Below are 24,222 nucleotides of genomic sequence, written 5' to 3'. Positions count from 1 at the left end.
TCGGAATTGGGAACTTCAGGGCTGGGGTTGGTTGGCTCGAGTAGGAAGCCATCTTCTGTTGTTACATGAATGATCGGGTCTCCCAAGACCTCATAACTGGGGGTGAAAGAAGCACTACTGTTCTTGCCCCACTTCACAGATAAGGAAAGTTGGTTCATAAGACCCTAAGACGGCACTCCTGCACTTCTTTCATTTTGCCATATCCCTCCCAGGGCCCAGAAGAGTGTGGTACTAGGAGGAGGTGGGGGTTGTGGAGGAGGAAGGCAGATCCTTAAAACAGTCAGATGAGAAAACAAGCAAGGCCAAGGGCGAGAGGCTGCAGACACCAGACACGCCTCCAGCTACTCACCCCAGCTCTTCCAGAAGCTGGCAGGCAAAGTCACTTTAATTTCTCCACAATCCCTGTTATGAAGGGGCTTTTGACCTCTCTCAATCTCCCAACCCCAAGAACCCACGGTGGAACCCTGGAGAGCTGAACTGGGAACAAGGGGACCTGGTGGTTTCTCTGCTCTGCTTTTGATGCCACTAGGTCAGCAGACAAGCAACAGAATTTCTCTGAACCCATTTCCTCATCTCCAAAAGGGACTGCCCCTATCTTTGCCCTGGTGAGGCCACAACCTCGTGATGTGTAAGGGGCCTGCAAAGGTTTTACCACCAGACAGGCTCTGTCATTGGGCAAGGGCTTTCTAAGGAAAGGGGCTGGTGTGGGGACAAGGAGGTGTTGACAAGGGCCTCCAATGGGGGGCGGGGAGGTTGGGGAGGGTGGCTGGCACCATCCAGAGACAGCAGAGATAAGGCCTGGCAGGTCCAAATTTGGACCACCTTGGCCGGGTGGTGGCTCACGCCCACAATCCCAGCACTTTGGGAGGCCGAGACAGGCAGATCACTTGAGGTCAGGAGTTTGAGACCAGCCTGGCCAACATGGTGACACCCCATCTCTACTAAAAACACAAACAAAATTAGCTGGGTGTGGTGGCACACACCTGTAATCCCAGCTACTCAGGAGGCTGAGGCACGAGAATCGCTTGAACCTGGGAGGTGGAGGTTGCAATGAGCCGAGATTGTGCCACTGCACTCCAGCCTGGGCGACAGAGTGAGACTCCATCTCAAAAACAAAAACAAAACCCAAAAAACAAACAAAACAAAAAAACCCAAAAAACAAATTTGGACCACTTCATCCCTAGGGGCCTCCCCATACCCTTTTCCCCAAAGCAACAGAACAAGTCAGGGTTCCACTGTTTCTCCTACACCTTGTCTTCCTTCTGTAGAAGTGACTGGCTGAGGTGTGCACTCTGGAATCATACACTACTTGGTTCAAACTCTGGCTCTGCCAGTTAATTGTGTGCTCTGGGGTAACAGCAGTAATGACCTCATAGAGTTTTTGTGAGGATTGACAGAGAGAACGCACATTGACTCCTGGCACGTGGTTTACATTAAACAAATTAACAGGACCCACTATCAGACCAAGGAATTCTTCCTCCTACGGGTGGTGGGGCAAGGATGTGGGGCAGTGGGCTCCCTTCTCCTTCCATCCTTCAATGCTTAGCTCAAATCCACTTTTTTTTTTTTTTTTTTTTTTTAAAGAGATAGGGTCAGCTGGGCACAGTGGCTCATGCCTGTAATCCCAGCACTTTGGGAGGCCGAGGCGGGCAGATCACCTGAGGTCGGGAGTTCGAAACCAGCCTGATCAACATGGAGCAACCCCATCTCTAATAAAAATACAAAATTAGCCAGGCGTGGTGGCGCATGCCTGTAATCCCAGCTACTAGGGAGGCTGAGGCAGGAGAATCGCTTGAACCTGGGAGATGGAGGTTGCGGTGAACCGAGATGGTGCCATTGTACTCCAGTCTGGGCAACACGAGCAGATAGGGTCTCACTTTGTTGCCCAGGCTGGACTTGGACTCCTGGGCTCAAGTGATCCTCCTGCCTCAGCCTCCCAAGTACTTAGAGACTACAGGTGTCTAAATCCCACCTCTGAAAGGAAGCCTGCCCTAACCACTTGTGTGCTCAGTGGGCTTCAATGATTCCAAAGTACAGAACTAGAAGTAACTTTGAGGTTGTGTAGTACAAGCCCTGCATCCTAACAAGGGAAAGTGAAGCCCAGAAAAGGCAAATGGCTTGCCCAAAGTCACACAGCTCAGTGATGTGTCTTTCAGTCCAGAGTCCACTAATACATAATCTTCTAGAAAATAAGAGTCTTCCTAACTCTTGCCATGGTTTTGTATTTCTTGCTTGCCAACTTATCTTTTGGTTTTGTCTCTGCTGGAGCAGAACCTGGAATTCTGAGTGCCCCATGGCATCAGGGACAGATTTGGGCACACACACACACACACACACAAATACTCAAAAGTACGTGCTGCTGGCAAAAAGCCCTGGTAGTGCTTGGATTTTCCATTAGAGCTCTTGAAGAGTTGGGGCAAATATCCTTTTCCCACTTGAGACAGAGTCTCACTCTGTTGCCCAGGCTGGAGTGCAGTGGCGTGATCTTGACTCACCGCAACCTCTGCCTCCAGGGTTCAAGCGATTCTTGTGCCTCAGCCTCCCCAGTAGCTAGGATTACAGGTGCGAGCCACCACGCCTGGCTTTTTTGTATTTTTAGTAGAGATGGGGTTTCACCATGCTGGCCAGGCTGGTCTCGAACTCCTGACCTCAAGCGATCTGCCCATCTGAGCCTCCCAAAGTGCTGGGATTACAGGCGTGAGCCACCACACCCGGCCAGCTGCAAGCTTTCAAGCAGTCAAAGCCCACGAATAGAGCAGGCCTTTCGGCCACTGTAGGGAAGACAGTCAAGGGAGACGTGAGCAGCTAGCAACTGGCACCTTGCCTGCAGATAGGACCAAGCCCCTCCACCTGCCTAGCAGGCTGGACACCTGCTGTGTGTGCTTTCCCAGGACTGGAGGGGATCCAGCTTTCTGGCCGGTTACATCACTTCAGGCCTGTAGTCCTGGGTGGGAAGCTATTGGGATGAACAGCCTTCCATCATTCCTTCCTACATACTCACCCCGGCACTGGAAGGTGGCCCCAGTCTGTAGCAGGCCCTGGGGAAGGAGGAAGTGGTGGTGTACAGAGAAGTGGTATGAAGCAGAGGTGGCAGCCCTCACCTAACCAGCTCTGGCGAAGGGGTCAGATAGGTCCACTGCACCCCACTAGGAGAGCACCAGAAACAGTGCCTGGAGAACCTGGGCCTGGCCCAGTTCAATGCCCCTCACTTCCCAATCCCCACCCCTCCCCCATCCTCCGTGGAAATGAGAGAGAGGAGCCTGGCGAGGGGCATGTCATCATTTTAATGATGTGGTCTTTGGTGTTTCCCTCATTAGCTGTAGACTATCCCCTCTCCTCCCACCACAATGTTTCCATGATGAGTTACAAACAGAAAGGAAATCACATTTTCATACGAAAAACAAAATGATCAGAGCCTTGATTTCTCCACTAGAAACTACACGTACAGTTAAGAGTCCACATGCAACACCTTAAATCAGACCGAGACCTCACATTCTGAGCTGGAGTCTCCTCCCCTTCCCCAGCCTTGGGCTAGCTTTGGCCTAGGCTCAGGTAATACTGACACCCACAGGCACTACTCTGAAGGCCTTGGCGGGGAGGAGGAGACTGGTGGACAAGCCCTGGGGGCCGGCCAGCCTACACCCCCCACTCCTGAGTGAGGACCTGCCCACTGTCTCTTGACCGCCTCCTGTATCAGGCAAGCAGGCTGCCCCCTTAGCCCACAGTAGTCCCCCATTAGTAAATGCCGAAGTCCCTGTCCTCAAGAATCTAGGAGCCTGGCCCGACCCCTGTTGGTTTCAGTGGGGTAAAATGACGAAGACAGGCTGAAGCTCTGGAAGGCTCAGAGTTGGAGGTGGTTTCTGGGGGCCAGGCCACTCCTCCTGTTTCTGGGCTCCTGGTGGCTCTGTCCACCCAACAGGCGGACAGGACAAAGCTGCCTCGCGGGCCTCTGTCCAGGATGATTGGCCCAGATCTGGAAGACTGTTCACTCTCTGGAGGCTCTCTGTCCAGGGCTGAGTCCCTTGAGCCCATGTTACTAGGAGAAAGTGGGGTGCCTGGCAGATACCCACTTGCTCCTCTATTCACATTAAGCCCAGAGTGTGGCTCTCCTGGGCTACAGATCCTGGAAGGTTCTAGTTCCCCGAGGCAGGCCTTGCCCATTCGACTGTCTCCTGCCCACTGACTGATCTTCCTCTCCACCCCGACCCTCCTCCTCCTCCTCCTCCTGTTCCCTGATGCAGCCAGCAGCTCTTCCACATGTCCAGTTCCCAGTCAGCTGTGAGGTCCGGTTTCTGCTTGGCGGTTCGAGGGGAGGCACCAGTGCAACGTTTGTCTCTACCTGTTCCGTGGTTCTCCCCTAGGGCCTGCAGCGTCCCCCCTGCTGCTGCTACCATCCAGAAGGTGGTTGTTATTGGTCAAGTCGCAGTGGAGGGTTGGTCCCTCAGCGCTGGGAAGGGAAACAGGAATAGGGGCAGGGGAGGAAGAGGGCAGGGTTGGCTGGGTTGGCTCCCGCCCAGGGGTACCAGGCTGGTCCCAGGAAGCTGTCCGGGGGCTTAGGCCTCGCGCTGCCAGTTGCCCGGGCTCTGGGAGCAGTCCCCGAGAGGTGGAGGGCTGGGGTGAGGAGGTGCGGGCGGCACCAGGTTCAGTGCCCGTCTGAGAGCTGCGGTGAATGCGGTGGCTGACGATGATGTTGTTGCCGAAGCCGCCCATGCAGGCCGTGGTGGTGCTCTGCTCCCGCTGCACCACGGCCGTCATGCCGCCCTCCGCCATCAGCCTCTGGATCCTGCTGAGCGCGTCTTCTCCACTGGCACCATACTCTGAACCCTCACCTGGCAGGTACCAAGCAGAAGAGAGAGCGAATTGGCTGCTGGCCTGGGTCTCTGAGGCAGGTGGGCAGCCACTGGTAGCAACTGGGGGATACTTGACTAAACGCAGGATAGAGAAAGACTCGCTCCATCACTGTGAAAACCAATCCGAGTCTTGAGAGCTAGACAAAACCCCCAAAATGATCACAATCCAGACTTCTGTTTTACTGGTGGGGAAACTGAGGCCTAGGATGGCCAGTTAAGAGGCAGCACTGGCCCAGAAGGCAGCAGGTTGGCCTCAATGAGTTCTCTCAGCACCAGTGGCAGCTTAGCATGCAAGGAGGCAGGTTCAGACAGCTGGCTTTGTCTGCCTGCTCCCTGTTGTGGAAACTCAGCAGACCTAGGGCTGAGCTGGGGTATGCCACCCTTTCTCTACAAAGACAGTAGGTACCCTATGGGTGTGGCCCAAAGGGAAACAGTCTGCTCTGCTTCATTACAATGCTGTCTTCCTTCAGCATAGTTTTGTGTTACCTCCTCAAAGCCCCTGAGGAAGCTGAGAGTTTTTATTTTTTTTTATTTTTTTTTTTTTTTATTTTTTTTTTTTATTTTTATTTTTTTTTTTTGAGACGGAGTCTCGCTCTGTCACCCAGGCTGGAGTGCAGTGGTGCAATCTCGGCTCACTGCAAGCTCCGCCTCCCGGGTTCACGCCATTCTCCTGCCTCAGCCTCTCCGAGTAGCTGGGACTACAGGCGCCCGCCACCACGCCCGGCTAATTTTTTGTATTTTTAGTAGAGACGGGGTTTCACCGTGGTCTCGATCTCCTGACCTCGTGATCCGCCCGCCTCGGCCTCCCAAAGTGCTGGGATTACAAGCGTGAGCCACCGCGCCCGGCCGAGAGTTTTTATTTTTATATTGATTGACTGATTGATTAATTGATGGAGTCTCACTCTTTCACCCAGGCTGGAGTGCAGTGGTGCGATCTCGGCTCACTGCAAGCTCTGCCTCCTGGGTTCACACCATTCTCCTGCCTCAGCCTCCTGAGTAACTACAGGTGCCCACCACCACACCCAGATAACTTTTATTATTTTTAGTAGAGACAGGGTTTCACCATGTTAACCAGGATGGTCTTGATCTCCTGACCTCGTGATCTGCCCGCCTCAGCCTCCCAGTGTTGGGATTACAGGCGTGAGCCACTGAGCCCGGCCTATTTTATTTATTTATTTTTGAGACAGAGTCTTGCTCTGTCACCCAAGCTGGAGTGCAGTGGCGTGATCTTGGCTCACTGCAACCTCCGCCTCCTGGGTTCAAGCAATTATCCTGCCTCAGCCTCCCAAGTAGCTGGGATTACAGGCATGCACCATCATACCTGGCTCATTTTTGTATTTTTAGTAGGGACGGTGTTTCCCCATGTTGGCCAGGCTGGTTTCGAACTCCTGACCTCAGGTGATCCACCCTCCTTGGCCTCCCAAAGTGCTAAGATTACAGGCATGAGCCACCACACCCGGCCATCTTTATTTATTTGAAATGGAGTTTTGTTCTTGTCGCCCAGGCTGGAGTGCAATGATGTGATCTCAGCTCACTGCAACCTCCACTTCCCGGGTTCAAGCCATTCTTCTGCCTCAGCCTCCAAGTAGCTGGGATTACAGGTGCCCACCACCACGTCCAGCTAATTTTTGTTATTTTTAGTAGAGACAGGGTTTCGCCATGTTAGCCAGGCCAGTCTCCAACTCCTGACCTCAGGTAATCTGCCCACCTCAGCCTCCCAAAGGGCTGGGATTAAAGGCATGAGCCACCGGGCCCAGCCTTTGTTTTTTGAGATGGGGTTTTGCTCTTGTCACTCAGGCTGAAGTGCAGTGGCACAATATTGGCTCACTGCAACCTCCACCTCCTGGGTTCAAGCGATTCTCCTGCCTCAGCCTCCTGAGTAGCTGGGATTACAGGCTCCCACCACACCTGGCTAATTTTTTGTATTTTTAGTAGAGACAGGTTTCCACCATGTTGGCCAGACTGCTCTCGACCTCCTGACTTCAGGCAATCCACCCACCTAGGCCTCCCAAAGTGTTGGGATTACAGGCGTGAGCCACCGCACCTGGTCAGAAGCTGAGTTTTAACTGTTCCTTGGAAGGGCTGTTTCCTTCTCTTCTTTCCCTTTACCCCTCAGTCTTCACAAGCTATTCCCCAGTTATTGTTCTCCTGGGGCTCAATGCCTGATGCCATATTTCCCAGGAGAGAGTCAACTGACCAGCACAGGCCCCAGGTCTGGGGAGGGAGAGAAGATCTGTCCACCACCCCCTCTCCAGAAAGGCCTGAGCATTCCTTTGTGTGGGAACAGAAAAGACTTCAGCTCAAATCTCAGCTCTGTCACTTGCTTGCTGGGTGACCTTGAAAAACATCCCTAACATCTACCTTGCACGGTGCTGGAGAGAGAAAAGGAGCTAACGCACAGCCCAGGCGCTTGGTCAACGGTGCCTGTTGTGATTAACTGGGGGTCTGCGGCAGTGGAGCTCTATCGCTGTGGGACCTCCCTTCCAGCTTTCTGCTCAGCTCTTGGTAGGGTGAGAACCAGGCCAAGACCGTGGGCAACTATGATCAAGGCTCTCAGGCTGTGAGGGATGGCTCCACTGCCACTGAACTGCTGATTTGTCTCCATCAGCTACTGTTTGGGATTTTGCAGTTCTGGGGGTTTTGATGGTGAGTTTTCTTTCCTTTTGGGGTACTTGCCAGCAGCTATTTTTATGAGACTTTCTTTGCTCCCCTAACCCCATCCATTCCCTTCTCTCTGCCTGCCTCATTAGAGTTGGATTTCCAGGCCAGCCAGTTTCACAGCTTGGTGGCATCTAAGGCCCCAAGAGATCTCTCACCCTTCTTGTTAGTACTTGGCAGCCTCATGCTTCTAGTTCTTTCTACAGGTTTTTTTTTTTTTTGAGACCAAGTCTCGCTATGTCACCTCAACTGCAGTGCAGTGGTACAAACACGGCTCACTGCAGCTTAAGCCTCTCGGGTGCAAGCGATCCACCCACCTCAGCCTCCCGAGTAGTTGGGAGTACAGGCACGCACCACCACACCTGGCTAATTTTTTGTACTTTTTGTAGAGACGGGGTTTCGCCATGTTGCCCAGGCTGGTCTTGAACTCCTGGGCTCAAGCAATCCTCCTGCCTTGGCCTCCCAAAGTGCTGGGATAACATGGGTGAGTGACTGCACCCAGCCCCAGTCTCAGACGATCTTCCTCAGCGTTATGTCCCCTCTTGCTTTTCTGGACATCCCCTGATAAAGCGCTGCCCTCCATCCCTCGAGGTGGCTGCCCTTCCCCAGTTCCTCCTGGGACGCCCGGCTCCAGCTCCCAGGGCAGAAGGAGAGAAAACCTGAAGGGCTCTCAGAGTACTGGGTCAACCCCATCTTCAGGGTTTAAAGCCTTCTAACAGTGGGGCAGAGGGTAAGGAGAAAAAGGGCAACCTATGACCTTGGTGCCCACCAAGATTCTACCCTGGGAGCCATGGGCTGCCTGGGGATGCCCCCTGGGGCCCTCCCTGTGCTCACTGTAGCCCCAATGCTTTCTAAGAACTCTGTGCACTGAAGTCCTCACAGCATGGTCTGGGGCGTGCCGTGGCTGGCCTGAGGCCTGCTGGCATTGGAGTGCACTGTGCCGGGCGCTGTGCCTGGTGAACTCTCAGCTCTTTTCTTTTTGAGACAGAGTCTCGCTCTGTTGCCCAGACTGGAGTGCAGTGGCATGATCTCAGCTCACTGCAACCTCCACTTCCCAGGTTCAAGCAATTCTCCTGCCTCGGCCTCCCGAGTAGCTGGGACTACAGGCATGTGCCACCATACCTGGCTAATTTTTGTATATTTAGTAGAGACAGTGTTTCACCATGCTGGCTAGGCTGGTATCAGACTCCTGACCTTGTGATCCACCCACCTGGACCTCCCAAAGTTCTGGGATTACAGGTGTGAGCCACCACACCCAGCTCAGCTCTTCTCAAGTAGATTACCAGGGGCAGAACAGGCTGCCTTGGGGCCCTATAGGCGCTGCTGCAGCCAAGCCCCCAGAGAGCCCCGGATGGGCTTTCCCAGGCTCTGGGGGAGGCCCTGCTGCTGGCACTCAAGTCTGAGCCCACTGCTTGCTTGCCTATGGCTCCAGGCCTGGCCACCCCTCTCTATGGCTATGACTGTGTCCTAACTGGGCTTCTTGGTTCCAGTCTCCTCCCCTTCCGTCTAGTCTCCACACTGTTGCTATTACCATCCTAATTCAGCTCTGATGAACTGAGCTCTGGTTAAGTCTGCACCCTGTTCAAAACCCAGCAGCTGCAAAAGCCCTCACAGTAGTCAAAACTCCTTAGCTTGACATTTGAGGGCTCTCTGGCCAGACGCTTATCATGCTGTAGACCTTCCTGCCCTGTCCCCCACATTCCTGCAAGTACCCGGCAGCCCTGCTCCCTGCCTGCACAGATGGGCATATACTGTGCACACTGTGCCATGCTCTTGTCCCGTCTCCTCTGCCACCCAGTTCTCTCTGGTCCCCCAGCTAGAAGGGGCTGCTCCTTCTCTGGGGCCTCACAGTGCTTCACACCTTCCTGTAGCTGTGGCATCTCTCTTCTGGCCTATAAGTTCCTGAAGGTCCTGGACTCATTTGTATTCTCTTTTGAGTCAAGTCTAACACGTGGGTTTACACTGGGCGTGTATTTGTCAAATACATGTATGGATGAATAAAAGGGCTCCCAGGCTCCTCACAGGGTCTCCAGACTTAAGGATGCCTGGAAAACTGGTCTTGTAACTGCCCATTGCGGAAGAAACATTTGTTTTATTTTTTTTGAGATGGAGTCTCGCTCTGTTGCCCAGGCTGGAGTGCGGTGGTGAGATCTCGGCTCACTACAACCTCCGCCTCCCAGGTTCAAGCAATTTTCCCACCTCAGCCTCCCGAGCTGGGATTACATGCGTGCACCACCACACTTAGCTAATTTTTTTTGTATTTTTAGTAGAGATAGGGTTTCACCATGTTGGCCAGGCTGGTCTCGAACTCCTGACTTTGTGATCTGCCTGCCTCAGCCTCCCAAAGTGCTGGGATTACAGGCGTGAGCCACCGGAGAAGCACTTAATATGTCTAGTTCTCTCTGGACTTGCTCTTTGAGGGACGAGACACAATGGATTCATCTCAATGTAATTCCCTCCACAGTGCCCTTGAATTCATGGTGCCTAACACAATACCAGACACAAAGTAAGTGCTCAAAAAAGAATGAATGGAAGATTTTAAAATGTACAAACAAATGGCTCCCCCAGGGCTGGGTGTGGACAGCTTCAGCCTACAGAACTATGAGCTATGCTTCCCTCCTGGGAGCTCTAAGCCAAGGCTAAAAGCAACTGAGGGCAGCTGGCACATTCTTCAAGAGAAAAAATACCAAGGCTAGAGGGAAATGGCAGTCACAGTCAGGGATCCAGGCACAGTGGCAGACAGGGGGTTAATTCTGCGGTCTCCTTCTCTGTAGCAAAAGCATCTGTTTTTGTCTTTGAAAATAGGCAATTGATTTAGAGTTCACATGAGGTCTCTTCCTTGGCAAGTCCTAAGGTACACTCTAGAAGCAGAGGCCAGGGGAGGATCAACAAGTTCCCACCATGCCCTGCAACCATATTTAATTCTAGAGGTTTCATTGCCAGAAGAGCAGAAGAGGGAACCGAGGCTCAGAGAGTCACAGGAGGAGCTGCCCTCTCTAACCTCTGGGAGTACTGGTCTTCCAGCCCCTCCCTCTTCACATTTGCTTTTTCCTGGCCCAGGGCCCAGGCTACTGCTGCTGGTCTACTTACCATCTTCACCAGACAAAACAGAGGCTCAGATGATCTTTGCTCCGGGTCAGGGGCACGGCCATGGTGCTCTCCAAATAGTGGGGCACAGCCACGGTGCTCTCCAAATAGTGGGGCACAGCCACGGTGCCCTCCAAATAGTGGGGCACAGCCACGGTGCTGTCCAAATAGTGGGGCACGGCCACGGTGCTCTCCAAATAGTGGGGCACGGCCACGGTGCCCTCCAAATAGTGGGGCACGGCCACGGTGCTCTCCAAATAGTGGGGCACGGCCACGGTGCTCTCCAAATAGTGGGGCACAGCCACGGTGCTCTCCAAATAGTGGGGCACGGCCACGGTGCTCTCCAAATAGTGGGGCACGGCCATGCTCGGAGGCAAGGCCTTGCCTCAGCTCAGCTAAACTCACTAATTCCATGCTTGCCCTGAATGCCCACTGCAAGCTAGGGAGGCACTGGATCAGTGCTGGAAGCCAACAGCAAGCCCAGGAAATGCTTCCCTCCCTTTTCGAGCTACCCTCTTGGCCAGCAGGGTAGGAAAGCTTGCTGTAGAGTCAGATTCCGGGAGAAGTCAAACTCTTGTTAAAGTCGAACATGCAAAAAAGCTGATGCGTGCAAATGTCCCTGTGGAGGGCTCCTCCTGGAAGGCCTGGAAAGAGCTGAATGGATTTCAACCAAATTTTTATAGAACAAGAAAATGAGAAGTAGCCTAGGAGCCCTTTGGTGCTAACTGACAGAAAAGGGCCAAGGGGAGTGGGGAGGGGCAGGCCACAGAACAGCAATTACTACAAGCAGAGCAGGCTTCCCACATTAATAAATCTGAGTGGCTGAGTGTGGCGGCTCACGCCTATAATCCCAGTACTTTGGGAGGCCGGGGCGGGAGGATCATTGGAGCCCAGGAGTTCGAGACCAGCCTGGGCAACATGGTGAAACCCTGCCTCTACCATAAACAAACAAAATAAACAAAAGTAGCCAGGTGTGGTGGCGTGTGCCAGGAGGCTGAGGTGGGAGGATCCCTTGAGCCCAGGAGGTCGAGGCTACAGTGAGCCGTGTTCGTGTCACTGTACTCCAGCCTGGATGGAAGAGCGAGATCTTGTCTCAAAAAATAAAAACAAAATAAATAAATCTTGGTGCCTGTAGCAGGTGTGAGTGCAGGTGGGATCTCCCTTCTAGACCAGCCCAGAAGAGCTGAACTCCCTGACCAGAGGGTTTCACTATCCATGCTCTTGCAGCTCTGGTTTTGTCAATACAAAACCTGCCAGCTGCCTCTGCATGGGGAAATCTGGGCCCAAAGAGAGCCCTGATCCCTGGGCTCCCCTGAAGAGTCTGACAACAGAACAGTGGTATGAGTGCCTCAGAGCAAGGCTCCTTGCCCTAGGAGGGTCAAGGCTGGACACTGACACCCATCCATCAAGTGCCCATACCCTCTGACCCACACCTCCCCTGCCCTGACTGGTTTCTGAAAGGGGTATGGTGTGAGGAACAGCTGTGGGTGCAGGGTATAGGCAGAGCATGCAGGGATGCAGGCAGGCAGAAGCAGCCAGCTGCCTGGTCTCACTCTGCCTGCTGCTCCCGCTGACCAGAGTCTCAGCTTAGCTGGGGCCATCCTCTACCGCCTGCTCTACTTTACAGGAGGTGGGGATAGTGGGACAAGGAACCAGGTCCTGCCTCCTCAAACCAGGGAAAAGAGCTCCTTCCCTCTGCCCCACCCTCTGCCCCCATCCCCCCAAAAGAATGAAAGGAACTTATAATTGACTAGAAGCCAGAAATGAGCTGCATGCTAACCAAGAAAACAGCAGAGAATTCTCCAGGAGGTGAGACACCAGCAGACATACTTCTGAAGGTGGCAGCTCCTGCTCCCAGAGCCCCAGCATGTCACCTTCAGGCTGAAGGCCTCACTCCCAGCCCAGTCCCAGTAACTTGCCCTCCCCACTCATCCAGTGTCAGTTCTCCACATGCACCAGACATGCCATGAACACAAATTAGTGGTCCTTTATGCAGTAACATGTCTTTGAACTTGGCGCCATTGCATGTGCTGAGACATGTCTCCAGGAATGCTTCCCCACCACCCTACTTCACCTGACTCCTATTCATCCTTGAAGACTAGGCTCAGGGCCACCTCCTCCAGGAGTCTCCCCTAAGCCCCACAGGCTGGGCACAGCCCCTCCTCCTCTATGCTCCAGAGGTCCTCATCCCACTAAAACAATTATCAGTTTAGGCGCCCATCTCCCTCTCTAGACTGTGAGCTCCTCAGGGAAGGACGGAGAGGCCTACTTGTCTTCACCACTTTTACCAAGTGGCTGACACATGGTAAAAGCTCAGTGAAATCAAATCAGAAAGGGCTGCCTAGCCGGGCGCAGTGCTTCATGCCTGTAATTCCACCACTTTGGGAGGCCAAGAAGGGAGGCTTGCTTGAAGCTAGGAGTTCAAGACCAGCCCGGGCAACATGGTGAGACCCTATCTCTAAAAAAAAATAATGATAAAAAAAAATAGCCGGGCATGGTGGCGCACACCTGTAGTCCCAGCTAGTCAGTAGGCTGAGGCAGGAAGCTCGCTTGAGCCTAGGAGTTTGGACTGCAGTGAGCCATGATGGCGCCACTGTACTCCAGCCTGAGCGACAGGGTGAGACTCTATCTTTATTTCATTTATTTATTTGTATTTGAGACAGGGTCTCACTCTGTCTCCCAGGCTGGAGTGCAGTGGCATATCACAGCTCACTGCAGTCACCACCTTCCAGGCTCAAGCAATCTTCCTGCCTCCAGCCTCCAGAGTAGCTGGGACTACAGATGCGTGCCACCATGCTCGGCTAATTTTTTGTATATTTAGTAGACACAGGGTTTTGCTGTGTTGCCCAGGCTGGTCTTGAACTCCAGGACTCAAGGGATCCTCCTGCCTTGGCCTCCTAAAGTGCTGGGACTACAGGTGTGAGCTACCATGCCCAGCTGAGATTCTGTCTTTATTTATTTTATTATTTTTGAGACAGAGTCTTACTTTGTTGCCCAGGCTGGAGTGCAGTGGTGTGATCTTGGCTCATTGCAACCTCTGTCTCCCAGGTTCAAGTGATTCTCCTGCCTCAGCCACCTCAGTAGCTGGGATTACAGGTGCCCAGCACCATGCCCGGCTAATTTTTGTATTTTTAGTAGAGACAGCGTTTCACCATGTTGGCCAGCTGGTCTTGAACTCCTGATCTCAAGTGATCTGCCCACCTTGGCCTCCCAAAGTGCTAGGATTACAGGCGTGAGCCACCACACCCAGCTGAGACTCTATCTTTAAATTAAAAAAAAAAAAAAAAAAAAAAAAAAAGGCCGGGTGTGGTGGCTCACACCTGTAACTCCAGCACTTTGGGAGGTCAAGGTGGGAGGATCACTTGATCCCAGGAGTTCAAGGCCAGCAAGGGCAACATAGTGAGACCCCATCTCAAAAACAAACAACACACTCTTCCAGTGACTGCTATTTGCATATACATATATACATACTACAAACATCCATAAGGGGCTGGCCAGGTGTGGTGGCTCACGCCTGTAATCCCGGCACTTTGGGAGGCTGAGGTGGGCGTATCACTTGAGGTCAGAAGTTCAAGACCAGCCTGGCCAACATGGCAAAACCCTGTCTCCACTAAAAAATACAAAAATTAGTTGGGAGTGGTGGCGGGCGCCTGTAATCCCAGCTACTCGGGAGGCTGAGGCAGAAAGAATCACTTGAATCTGGGAGGCAGAGGTTGCAGTAAGCTGAGATTGCACCACTGCACACCAGCCTCGGCGACAGAGTGAGACTCCATCTCAAAAAAATAAAAAAGGAGGCCAGGCATGGTGGCTCACGCCTTTAATCCCAGCACTTTGGGAGGCTGAGGCGGGTGGATCATGAGGTCAGGAGTTCGAGACCAGCCTGGACAACATGGTGAAACCCTGTCTCTACTAAAAATACAGAAATTAGCCGGGCATGGTGGCACATGCCTGTAATCCCAGCTACTCAGGAGGCTGAGGCAGGAGAATCACTTGAACTCGGGAAGCAGTGGTTGCAGTGAGCTGAGATCGCAGAGGTTGCAGTGAGCCGAGATCATGCCATTGCACTCCAGCTTAGGTGACAGAGTGAGATTCTGTCTCAAAAATAAATAAATAAATAAAAATAAAAAGAAGGGGCTGCCTAAGAGAATGGCCCACTTCTCCAAACCCCTCCCGCTGTCAGGGTTTACTGGGAGCTCTGAGAGGTCTGCCTCCTACTGAGAGGGCTGGCCCGCTGGATCCATTGGAGAAGCCCGTGGTGGTTCCCTTCTGCCTGGCCCTCAGGCTTCCTGGAAAAGGCCTAATGGACTCCAGAGCAGCTTAGAGTCCACAGAAACCTGCAAAAAAGGGCCTGAAGATGGCAGAAGGAACCTTCCACCACCTCCTCCTAGAGGCTCACAGTGGAGGTTGGCTGCTCCAGCCAGCACCACCTTATGGTCATGGCCCCAGCGAGGGGCTTCCACCCAGCACAAATGCAGGAGGTGGGCTGTGCTACAGACCAAAGAGGGACTTCACTTTGAAAATTCTCAGTTCATGGCATCGAGAGCGACCATGCAATACCCTGTGGGGGACTGTGGTGTAGAAAGCTGTTCCCTGGGGTGATAGGCACGTTTATTATTCTTTGCCTGACATGCACCATGGCTTTTCCTCCCATGGTCTCTTCTGGGCAAATGGCTCAACACAGACTTAGAAAATGTGTCTGTTTGGAGGCTGCTTTGTTTGGAGCTAGGACCAGCAAGGGGGCTGGAGGTAGGGGGTGAGGATAGCAACTGAGTGAGAACAGCCTGTTTAACACAGCTGCTGACGGACTCCTAAGTGGCTCGAGCTCTGCTGCTGGGAAGTGCTAATTGGTTTTTAAAAGTGTGAGGCTGGCACAGAGAGTCAGGGCCGAGTGTGGCAGAGCCACACCTGAAATAGGTGAGAGAAAGGGCTGATGATATGCCAGGCTGCAGCCAAAATGTCAACGAGCCCCAGGTGTGACAGGAGTGTGAGAGGTCCTCCCATGGGGCAGTCCCAAATCTGCCACACTGGTAAGGGGACGACACGCTAGGCTGTGGTTTGGCCCCAGAAGCTAAGGCCTGGGGTGTACTTCTCTGGAATGGCAGCTTGCAGGGGCGAGTCTCCCTTTAGCCCTTTCAATCCAGGCTTTCTGTGCTCTCTCTTTGGAAAAAAGAGCCGGGGTCCTCACATTTTAGAGGAGAGGGACATCAGCGTACTTGGTGGGAGCTGAGGCAAGCTGCAAGAATGACCCAGCTCAGGGAAACCATGTCGCTGCTGAGGAGGCTCTTAATGCCACCAGGTGGGCATCACCCAGACATGGGAAGAGGTATGCATCCTGAGTGGGAAGTGGCACTCACTCGGTCTTAGGGTCCCTCTCCCACCCCCTCCAGCGTCGCATGGCTCCTACCTTCACTAGGACCTGAGGCGGCTGTCCCTGGCTCCGGCACCTCCCTCTCAGTCTGTGTTTCGGCATTCTGCAGCTGAAGGGCCAGCGTCTGGGTGCCCTGAGATGTCACTGAGGTGGTGGGGTTCCGGGGCTGCAGCCCAATGGCATTCATCAGCCCCATGTCTCTGTCTGTCCGCCATGTGGCTCTGCTGGTTCTAGGGAGAGAAAGGCAGACTGAAGTCAGATGGGGCTTGGGACAGCGCCCCTCACAGCACTCTGCTGGCTCTATGCCAATCCTCAGGGCAGTGTGGGCCAGGCCCTGCAGGCTAAGAGAAGCCCTGTGCTCCTGCAACTACCTCTTGATGGCAGTTTACTTGTCTGTGTCCGTTCTCCCCCAAGGTTAGTCTGTACCGTGGAACAATGAAAGGCCACAGAAACATCCAATCTTGCAACCCTGGCTCACTCAGTCATGCCCTTCAACAACAGGCCCCTGTCGGGGAGTGGGGACGAGCTGTAGAGATGGCTGATCTGAAAAGACGTTAATGAAATTCAGGAGGCCAGTAGCTGAGATCATGGGATAAAGAGTGAGCACTAGAAGAAGGTCCTTTCTCTCTTTAGCTTTACCTTCCTTCCAACTGTACGCTCATAAGATTCCACTTTGAATTCTTGAATTTCCAAGTGAACTGAGAACTCCACTTTGGAGGGAAAGAACTGGAACTCTTTTTTTTTTTTTTTTTTTTTTTGGTGAGACAGTCTCACCCTGTCACCCAGGCTGGAGTGCAGTGGCGCGATCTCAGCTCACTGCAACCTCCACCTCCAGGATTCAAGTGATTCTCCTGCCTCAGCCTCCCGAGTAGCTGGGATTACAGGCATACACCACCATGCTCGGCTAATTTTTGTATTTCTAGTAGAGAGGGGTTTCACCATGTTGGCCAGGATGGTCTCAATCTCCTGACCTCGTGATCCGCCCGCCTCAGCCTCCCAAAGTGCTGGGATTACAGGTGTGAGCCACCGCGCCCATCCAGGACTGGAACTCTTATGAGGCTGTTCTGGGATCTTCTTTCCAGGGCCTTCTGAAAACAGACCCTTGCAGGTAGGGAGCACAGGCTGTCCTACAAGGAAGGTTCCGGCCAATGCTAGCATCCCCCTTCCTTGGGCATGTCCCAGGCACTGCCTTGGAATAGCTGGAGCTGGCAGCAGAGGCAGCCCAGAGCTTTTGAGACTATCACCAGACACTCATATTTCTAGCTGCTTCTGGGACTATTCCTCCAGCTATGCTCAGCAATTCCTAGGGGAAGTAGCAATTGCTTTGGGTTTATCAACAACCCAGCGCTTTGTTCCAGTCTTCATTAGTGAATTAAGTGATGAAAGGATCAGTACCAGATTTCTACTAATGGGTGCCTCAAGAGGATTTGTCCCTGGGCTACAGCCCTGGGCAGCTTGGTCCCTGAGGTCCTGGTCATCTGAAAGAGCCTGGGCCATGGAGCAGACTTCATGGGGCGGCATCCGTCTCCAGGCCCTATCTTCTCTCCTCACCCCAAGTGTGCCCAGACACCATGGCCAGGATGGGAGAGGGCCAGAGGGTGGTTCTACAGCAAGACTCTGAGAGCAGAGCTTTTGTTCTCTTTCTTAGCCACACAACACTTTTCTCAAATGAAACTGTACACAAAAGATCAAGGAGGTGCTGCTCTGGTTGAGGAGGGACCCAGAGCCCTAGAGGGCGCTGCTTAAGAGCCCATTAAAAGCAGGAGGAAGGGACGGGCCTCCAGCCAGCTGCTCCCTGCCTACTTCCCAAACATACCCAGGCCGCTCGCTGCTCCTGCTGTTGGAATGGACAGTGAAGACCGTCTCGTTCAGCTGGTCCCAGTAGTACTCAACACCAGAGTTTAAGGCCCTAAAAATCAGTTGGGAAGGGTATAGAAGAAGGTGAAAGGCATTAGAGAGGGAAGGATAAGAGCTCCTGAAACTCCTGGCTTTGTGGACTGTGGCTGCCCATCCTTTCTCTCTCCTGGGGCTGAGCTGAAACCAAGACCAGAGCTGCTGCCTCATCAGGATGCTCAGTGCTGGGGCAATTCAGACAAATCTCTAATAGCCTAAATGCCTGGAATGGTGGGTTTAGCTTCTCCCTTCCCCCTGACAAGCCTAACTGGCTCCTCCTTGGAGCTAAGAGACAGCTAAAAAATAGCAACAACAGATACAGGCAGTGGGTCCTGAGTATTCTTCAGACACAGAGAAAGGAACTAAGATGGCAAATGTGAGGCTGGAGTGAGGCCCACTGGAGAGATATTGAGCCATGGACAGCACTGCCCAATGGGCATGCCTAGTCTTGAAAAGCAGAGGCCTTGGCCAGGTGCCGGTGGCTCACGCCTGTAATCCCAGCACTTTCGGAGGCCAAGGCGGGCAGATCACGAGGTCATGAGATCAAGACCATCCTGGCCAACATTGTGAAGCCCCATCTCTACTAAAAATACAAAAATTAGGTGGCCGTGGTGGCACGTGCCTGTAGTCCCAGCTACTAAGGAGACTAAGGCAGGAGAATCACTTGAACCGGGAGGCAGAGGTTGCAGTGAGCTGAGATCACGCCACTGTACTCCAGCCTGGGTGACAGTGTGAGACTCTGTCTCAAAAGAAAAAAAAAGAAAAGAAAAGAAAAGCAGAGGCCTCAGAAAGCAAAGACAGTGCAGGCTCTCGCCCCTGGGGCGGCCTGAGCAGAGGAAGACAAACTTCACCAAACGTCAGCTATTTAACCTGGAGGCCTAGGCCACTCTCCTTTAACAACAGAAGTTACCTCCATAAAGAGAAAACATCCCCAAGTGAGTGGATTATAGGATGCTGGGAGGTGCTTCCTTCCTACACATGGGTGTTGGCCAGGACAGAGACCAGGCAGGGCCTGGATGACGTGGGACTGTGTCCCAGGAGGTCCCAGGAGGCTGTGCTGCCTCAGGTAAAAGGCAACAAAACCAGGCACTGAGCCTCCAAATCTGCCTTTTTTTCTGAGATGGAGTCTCACTCTGACACCCAGGCTGGAGTGCAGTGGCATGATCTCAGCTCATTGCAACCTCTGCCTCCTGGGTTCAAGCGATTCTCCTGCCTCAGCCTCCTGAGCAGCTGTGATTACAGGTGTGTGCCACCACGCCCAGCTAATTTTTATATTTTTAGTAGAGATGGGGTTTCACCATGTTGGCCAGGCTGGTCTCGAACTCCTGACAAGTGATCTGCCCCCCTTGGCCTCCCAAAGTGCTAGGATTACAGGCATGAGCCACTGTGCCCAGACCAAATCTGTCTTTTTAAAATTTTTTTTATTTTTTATTGTTTGAGATGGGGTCTCACTATGTTGCCCAGGCTGGTCTTGAACTCCTGGGCTCAAATGATCTTCCCACCTCAGCCTCCCAAAGTGTTGGGATTACAGGCGTGAGCCACCATGCCCGGCCCAAATCTGTCTTTAGAGGGTAACTATGATTAGGCTTCACCTGAGGTACTACTACTTGCTTCTTTGAAGGGAAAGAGCCACAGCCAAACAAAAGTGCTCTTCTTTTCACTGCCCTGTAGTAAACCTCTCCCAGCTCCTTTTAAGGGGCCTGTCAGGCTGTGGAGTTGGTGTAATTCCAAAGGCCACCTCTTTAAAAAGCAGTACAGTTGTCCCTTGGTATCTCTGGGGAATTGGTTCTAAGACCCCCTGTGGATACCAAAATCTATGGCTGCTCAAGTCCCTAATACACAAACTATCCATATCCTTTTATATACTTAAAATCCACTCTAGATTACCTGCACTAATACAATGTAAATTATGCAAATAGTTATTATACTGCATTGCATGTCACTCTGTTGCCCAGGCTGAAGTGCAGTGGTGTGATCATGGCTCACTACAGCCCTGACTTCCCTGGGCTCAGCTGATTCTCCTACCTCAGCCTCCCGAGTAGCTGGTACTACAGGCGTGCCTCACCACACCTGGCTAATTTTTTTTGTTTTTTGTTTTGTAGAGACAGGGTTTCACCATGTTGCCTAGGCTGGTCTCGAATTTCTGGGCTAAAAAATCTGCCTACCTCAGCCTCCCAAAGTACTGGGATTATAGGTGTGAACCACCGTTCCCAGCCTAATTGTATTGTTAATTTTCACTGTTTTTTTTTGTCCCAAAATGTTTTTGATTTATGGTTTGTTGAATCCATGAATGTGGAACCTGCAGATACCAAGGGCCAACTGTTTATCCTTCCCCTTCTAAACAGCCATTTTTGTGGGGTTTGGAGATTGTCTGAGAACCAGACGGGCATTGGAGGGCAAAGGTGAGAAAAGGCTACCTTACATTATGGAAGAGGTAAATGGCCAGAAGTAACAGCAGAGACCTTCAGAAACAAACTCATCTCTGTTTTTGGTGTGCAAATCCTGCCTGTGTTAGATACTATGTGAAGCTGGCTGCCAGGAAGACTGATTTACAAACTTGTCAAGATGTATTGACAGGTTGCAATACCACATGGGTCCCTGCCAAATCCCTCTTCTGGAATTCTTGCTAGCCAGGGCTGGTTACTGACAACAAACTGTTCACATCAGACCTACAACAAACCATGTACTTCCTGACCCGGAACCTTCCTTCCTACCTCAGAAAAGAGGCCACAAGAAGGCCTGCTGTCTGAGCTGGGACTGTCAGCATAATGCTGGTGGCCAAAAGGTCCCCTCAAATGCTTTCCATCCAGGCAGCAGCACGGAGCATCATAGGCTCAGGGCTGTGACCTTGGCTACTGACTGAAGAGGTCCACTGCCAACAGAACAGGGGCCGTACTTCCTGTCTCAGATGTGTTGCTCCACTATGCCTCCCCATCCCTATCCTTTCTGCTCCCCACAAACAGGTCTAATTCTAAGCCTGGATTTGCTTTACTTTCTGTGGTTAGAGAGCTGGACTACAATGAGCTCATGGATTTGGTTTCAATTCCAGGCACTGTACCAAGGGATAGAGTTGAAGACACCCTCTCTGGCTACTGACACTCTTAGCTTGCTTGCTTGCTTTCTCTTTTTTTTTCTGAGATGGAGTTTCATTCTTGTTGCCCAGGCTGGAGTGCAACGGTGCGATCTCAGCTCACTGTAACCTCAGCCTCCTGGATTCGAGCGATTCTCCTGCCTCAGCCTCCCAAGTAGCTGGGATTACAGGTGTGTGCCACCATGCCTGGCTAATTTTTGTATTTTTAGTAGAGACAGGGTTTCTCCATGTTGGCCAGGCTGGTCTCGAATTCCTGACCTCAGGTGATCTGCCTGCCTCAGCCTCCCAAAGTGCTGGGATTAGAGGCGTGAGCCACCATGCCCGGCCTGAAACTCTTAGCTTTCAATACAAAGTGTCACTGACTGTGAGCTAAAGAATGATCCCAACATGTCCTGGTGTCTTCTTGGGTCTCAGTGAGGGTGAATGAGTCACTGTTTGCTCTGGATTCTTCCTGGGAGCTACACAAATACACCAAGGGAGGAGGAAGGCTGGGAGGTCCAATCAGGGCCAGCCTTTTCCAGTGGGCTTCCACCTCACACCTGGCTTCCTCCACAGCATCTGGAAGCTGTGCTTCTGGGCCTGGCTCAACAACTTCCTCATGCTGAGACCTTCCAGGGCTTCCTGAACAGACCTCAGCTTGCTCAGTGGTCACGATGCTCTCTTCACAGAACTTCTGGCTCTGAACTTCCCAACTTCTTGGGACCACTCCCTTGGATAGCATTTTTCTTTCATTTATCAGTGACACGGCTGCAGAGGATCAGACCAAAGATGCCTGGTGTCTCTGCAGTGCAGGAAAGAGCCAGCACCTGGCTCTTAGAGCCTCGCCTGAAAGATGTGGTTTCTGTGGCAATTTTGGCTCCCTTTTGATTTGGAGGCATGCTTTCCCCTCCCTGGGTGATGATACTTGACTCTAATTACCATGATTACAGAAGGGACAGAGCTGGGGCCTTGTCGGGAGCCCCACAGTTGGCCAACAGGCCAGATGCCCCATACTCTCAGCCCACCTCTCTTCTGCCATGTGTCCCCTGATTCTGTCCTTTGAGCTGACTCTGAGAGGCAGTGGGCTTCCCGCCAGCACCTCCCGCTGCCGCATTTGTAGGGCTGGTTTATGAGGCCGGAAGTAAGCAAGCACCCCCTCATATCAACCTGGCACTTCACACCGCCCATGGTTATCAGTGGGGGTGCTGGCTGGCTAGCAGGCAGCCAGAGGCACAGCAGCAGCTTAGGCAGAGTGCAGGTCGGGGAGCAAAGGAGGAGGGAGCACCTCACTGCCAGGAAGGGCGGGATGACTGCGCTATCAGCCCCCAGGATGGCTTTGTAGAGGGGCTGACTGGCCAGTTGTCTGTCTTCTTGCCTGTCCTAAGAATTCCTTCCCCTGGAGAGATGGAGGATTTTTGAAGGCCTTAGTCTACTGCCAAGTGGGTTTTAGTACCACCAAGAGATGCCCAAGGAGCTTGTTCCTCTGTCTTTGTGCTTGGAGGGAGTGCTGAGGCGAAGACAATGGAGGAGGAATCAAGAGCAGTACTGAGAGCACAAAATGCGGTGCAGCTGCCTGTGCCTGGGACAAAGGCAGGCAGCCACCTGTTTCGGAGGGAGGGCTGCAATCTTGGCCCAGCTGGCTGGCTGGATCCTGTGCCCTTGGGAATGGGTGTGCCAGGGAGCTGTATCACCCAGGGATAGGCAGCTGCCTATGAGAAACACAAGAACCCTGAGCTCCTACTTCCCTATTTGTTCTCCGCATTTGAGACCGGAGACCACTCATCCGTAGACTGCTCAAAAGACATGAATGCGCTCACTGATCCTCTCTCATTTCCCCCTGCATCCATGCCTGACCTGCTGAAATGTCTCAACACGATCTAAAGCTGCATTCTTTACCTGAGGTCTTAAAGAGTTACAAAAGTATGTGTGTGTTCTTGTGGCATATTTTTCTGTGGAAGACAGTACATTGCTTTTGTCAGAATTTTAAAGGGGTTTTTGAGTGAAAAGGGCTCTGGATAGTAAAGTGAGGAATTCTAGTTCTGTCATCTATCTGTTAGGAGGCCTCAGAAGAGTCTTAACTTCCTTAGGTGTATATTGCTCACACACAGTCTTCCTTGCCTAAGCTTTGAAGAACTTAAGTCATGTCCATGTCCAATTTATATGGTACCCTTACATTTTGGGCCCTAAGGCTTGAGGCATTTGCCAACCTGACCCCAAGAAGTCAGGAGAACAGCAACCAAAAAAGATGGGCTAAACTAGTTTTCTCTTAGTCCAGCACAACTTGGTCTGTGACGGGACACTGTTCAACGCATCCAGTGCTAATGCCATCTTACTCAGGCAAGAGGCTTGAGTTCTTGGTGGGTAAGAGAGTTCCCCAGGCAGCCTAAGATGGCTTAGGCCAGCTGAGACTCTGGGATGCTGGAGCAACATATGGGGAGAAGAGAAAACAGAAGCCAGAGTCAGTTTCATGTTTAGCTGAGGTGACGGTGACTGACACAAAGTAGGTAGGCTGGGGTTTCAGACATAAAAACCTTTGTGAGGCCACAACGAACTGGGTGTAGATTATTTTTGCAAGGGAGAGGACTAGAAATTTGGCTGGGACAAAAGTTAGTGGTGGAAGCCATAGACAAAACAACACCGCTGAGGAAAGAGGTCTCGGAGAAACAGGGAAAGAAAGGCCTGTAACTGAAGTGTAAGTAAGAGTAGAATCATAGTCCAGAATTCTGTGCCAGTTTTGGAAAAGATGCTTATTAGATTCCTCATATGAACTGTTAACAAAAGAGATAAGACAATCAGCATCATGTGCTTTGGGGAAAAGGAGTATTTCAGGACAGATCCTGGGACTAGGGACAGGCCAGAGGAAGGGCAGAAACTGAGAGACCCAAGGAGATGATGGTGAAAGATGGTCTCTGGAGCAAGTGGCTTGCAACACAAAACACTCTTGCAGCTCCAAGCGCAGCCTGGCCAGGCCAGGCTTAGACAGTCTTTGGGAGGAGCTCAAAGAATTCAAAATGGAATGCACGAGCTGCCTAAGAACCAGCTTTCCTTTCTCCTGGGCCACTGACCTAACTCAGCCGATAAGGACTCAATCAGCAGTTCCCTACCAGGCCACACGAGCTGACCCAAATACATCCTTTAGGAGAAACTATCAAGGGTCCCATCAAAAGGCAACACGGGCACTTCCGATAACCAGAGACCCTGTTGGAACTGTCACACCACACTCTGTGATCTGCAGAACACTCTGGGAAAAGACTCTGCACCAAGTGGAGGTCAACACGAGGACAGCCTGGAGGCAG

General features: G+C 52.3%; 1 protein-coding gene across 20 annotated transcripts in view; it reads right to left on the bottom strand.

Annotated features, from left to right (window-relative positions):
• Positions 1-3,265: 3,265 nt before the first annotated feature.
• AMBRA1 (autophagy and beclin 1 regulator 1) overlaps positions 3,266-24,222 on the bottom strand; it is a 203,982-nt gene continuing 183,025 nt past the window's right edge. For 15 of the 20 annotated variants that reach the window (XM_055281705.2, XM_055281712.2, XM_055281711.2 and 12 more), the window contains 3 exons: positions 17,780-17,872; positions 16,000-16,193; positions 3,266-4,829 (listed from right to left, as the gene is read on the bottom strand). In XM_055281705.2, coding sequence (XP_055137680.1) covers positions 4,336-4,829; positions 16,000-16,193; positions 17,780-17,872 — 781 coding nt within the window. In that variant the 3' untranslated portion in view covers positions 3,266-4,335. The remainder of the gene's footprint in view (positions 4,830-15,999; positions 16,194-17,779; positions 17,873-24,222) is intronic. The other 5 variants (XM_055281708.2, XM_063640855.1, XM_063640852.1 and 2 more) reach the window with 1 other exon arrangement.

Source organism: Symphalangus syndactylus, chromosome 6, assembly GCF_028878055.3.
Source record: "Symphalangus syndactylus isolate Jambi chromosome 6, NHGRI_mSymSyn1-v2.1_pri, whole genome shotgun sequence".
Lineage (NCBI taxonomy): Eukaryota > Metazoa > Chordata > Mammalia > Primates > Hylobatidae > Symphalangus > Symphalangus syndactylus.
This window is presented reverse-complemented; position numbering and strand designations above follow the sequence as displayed.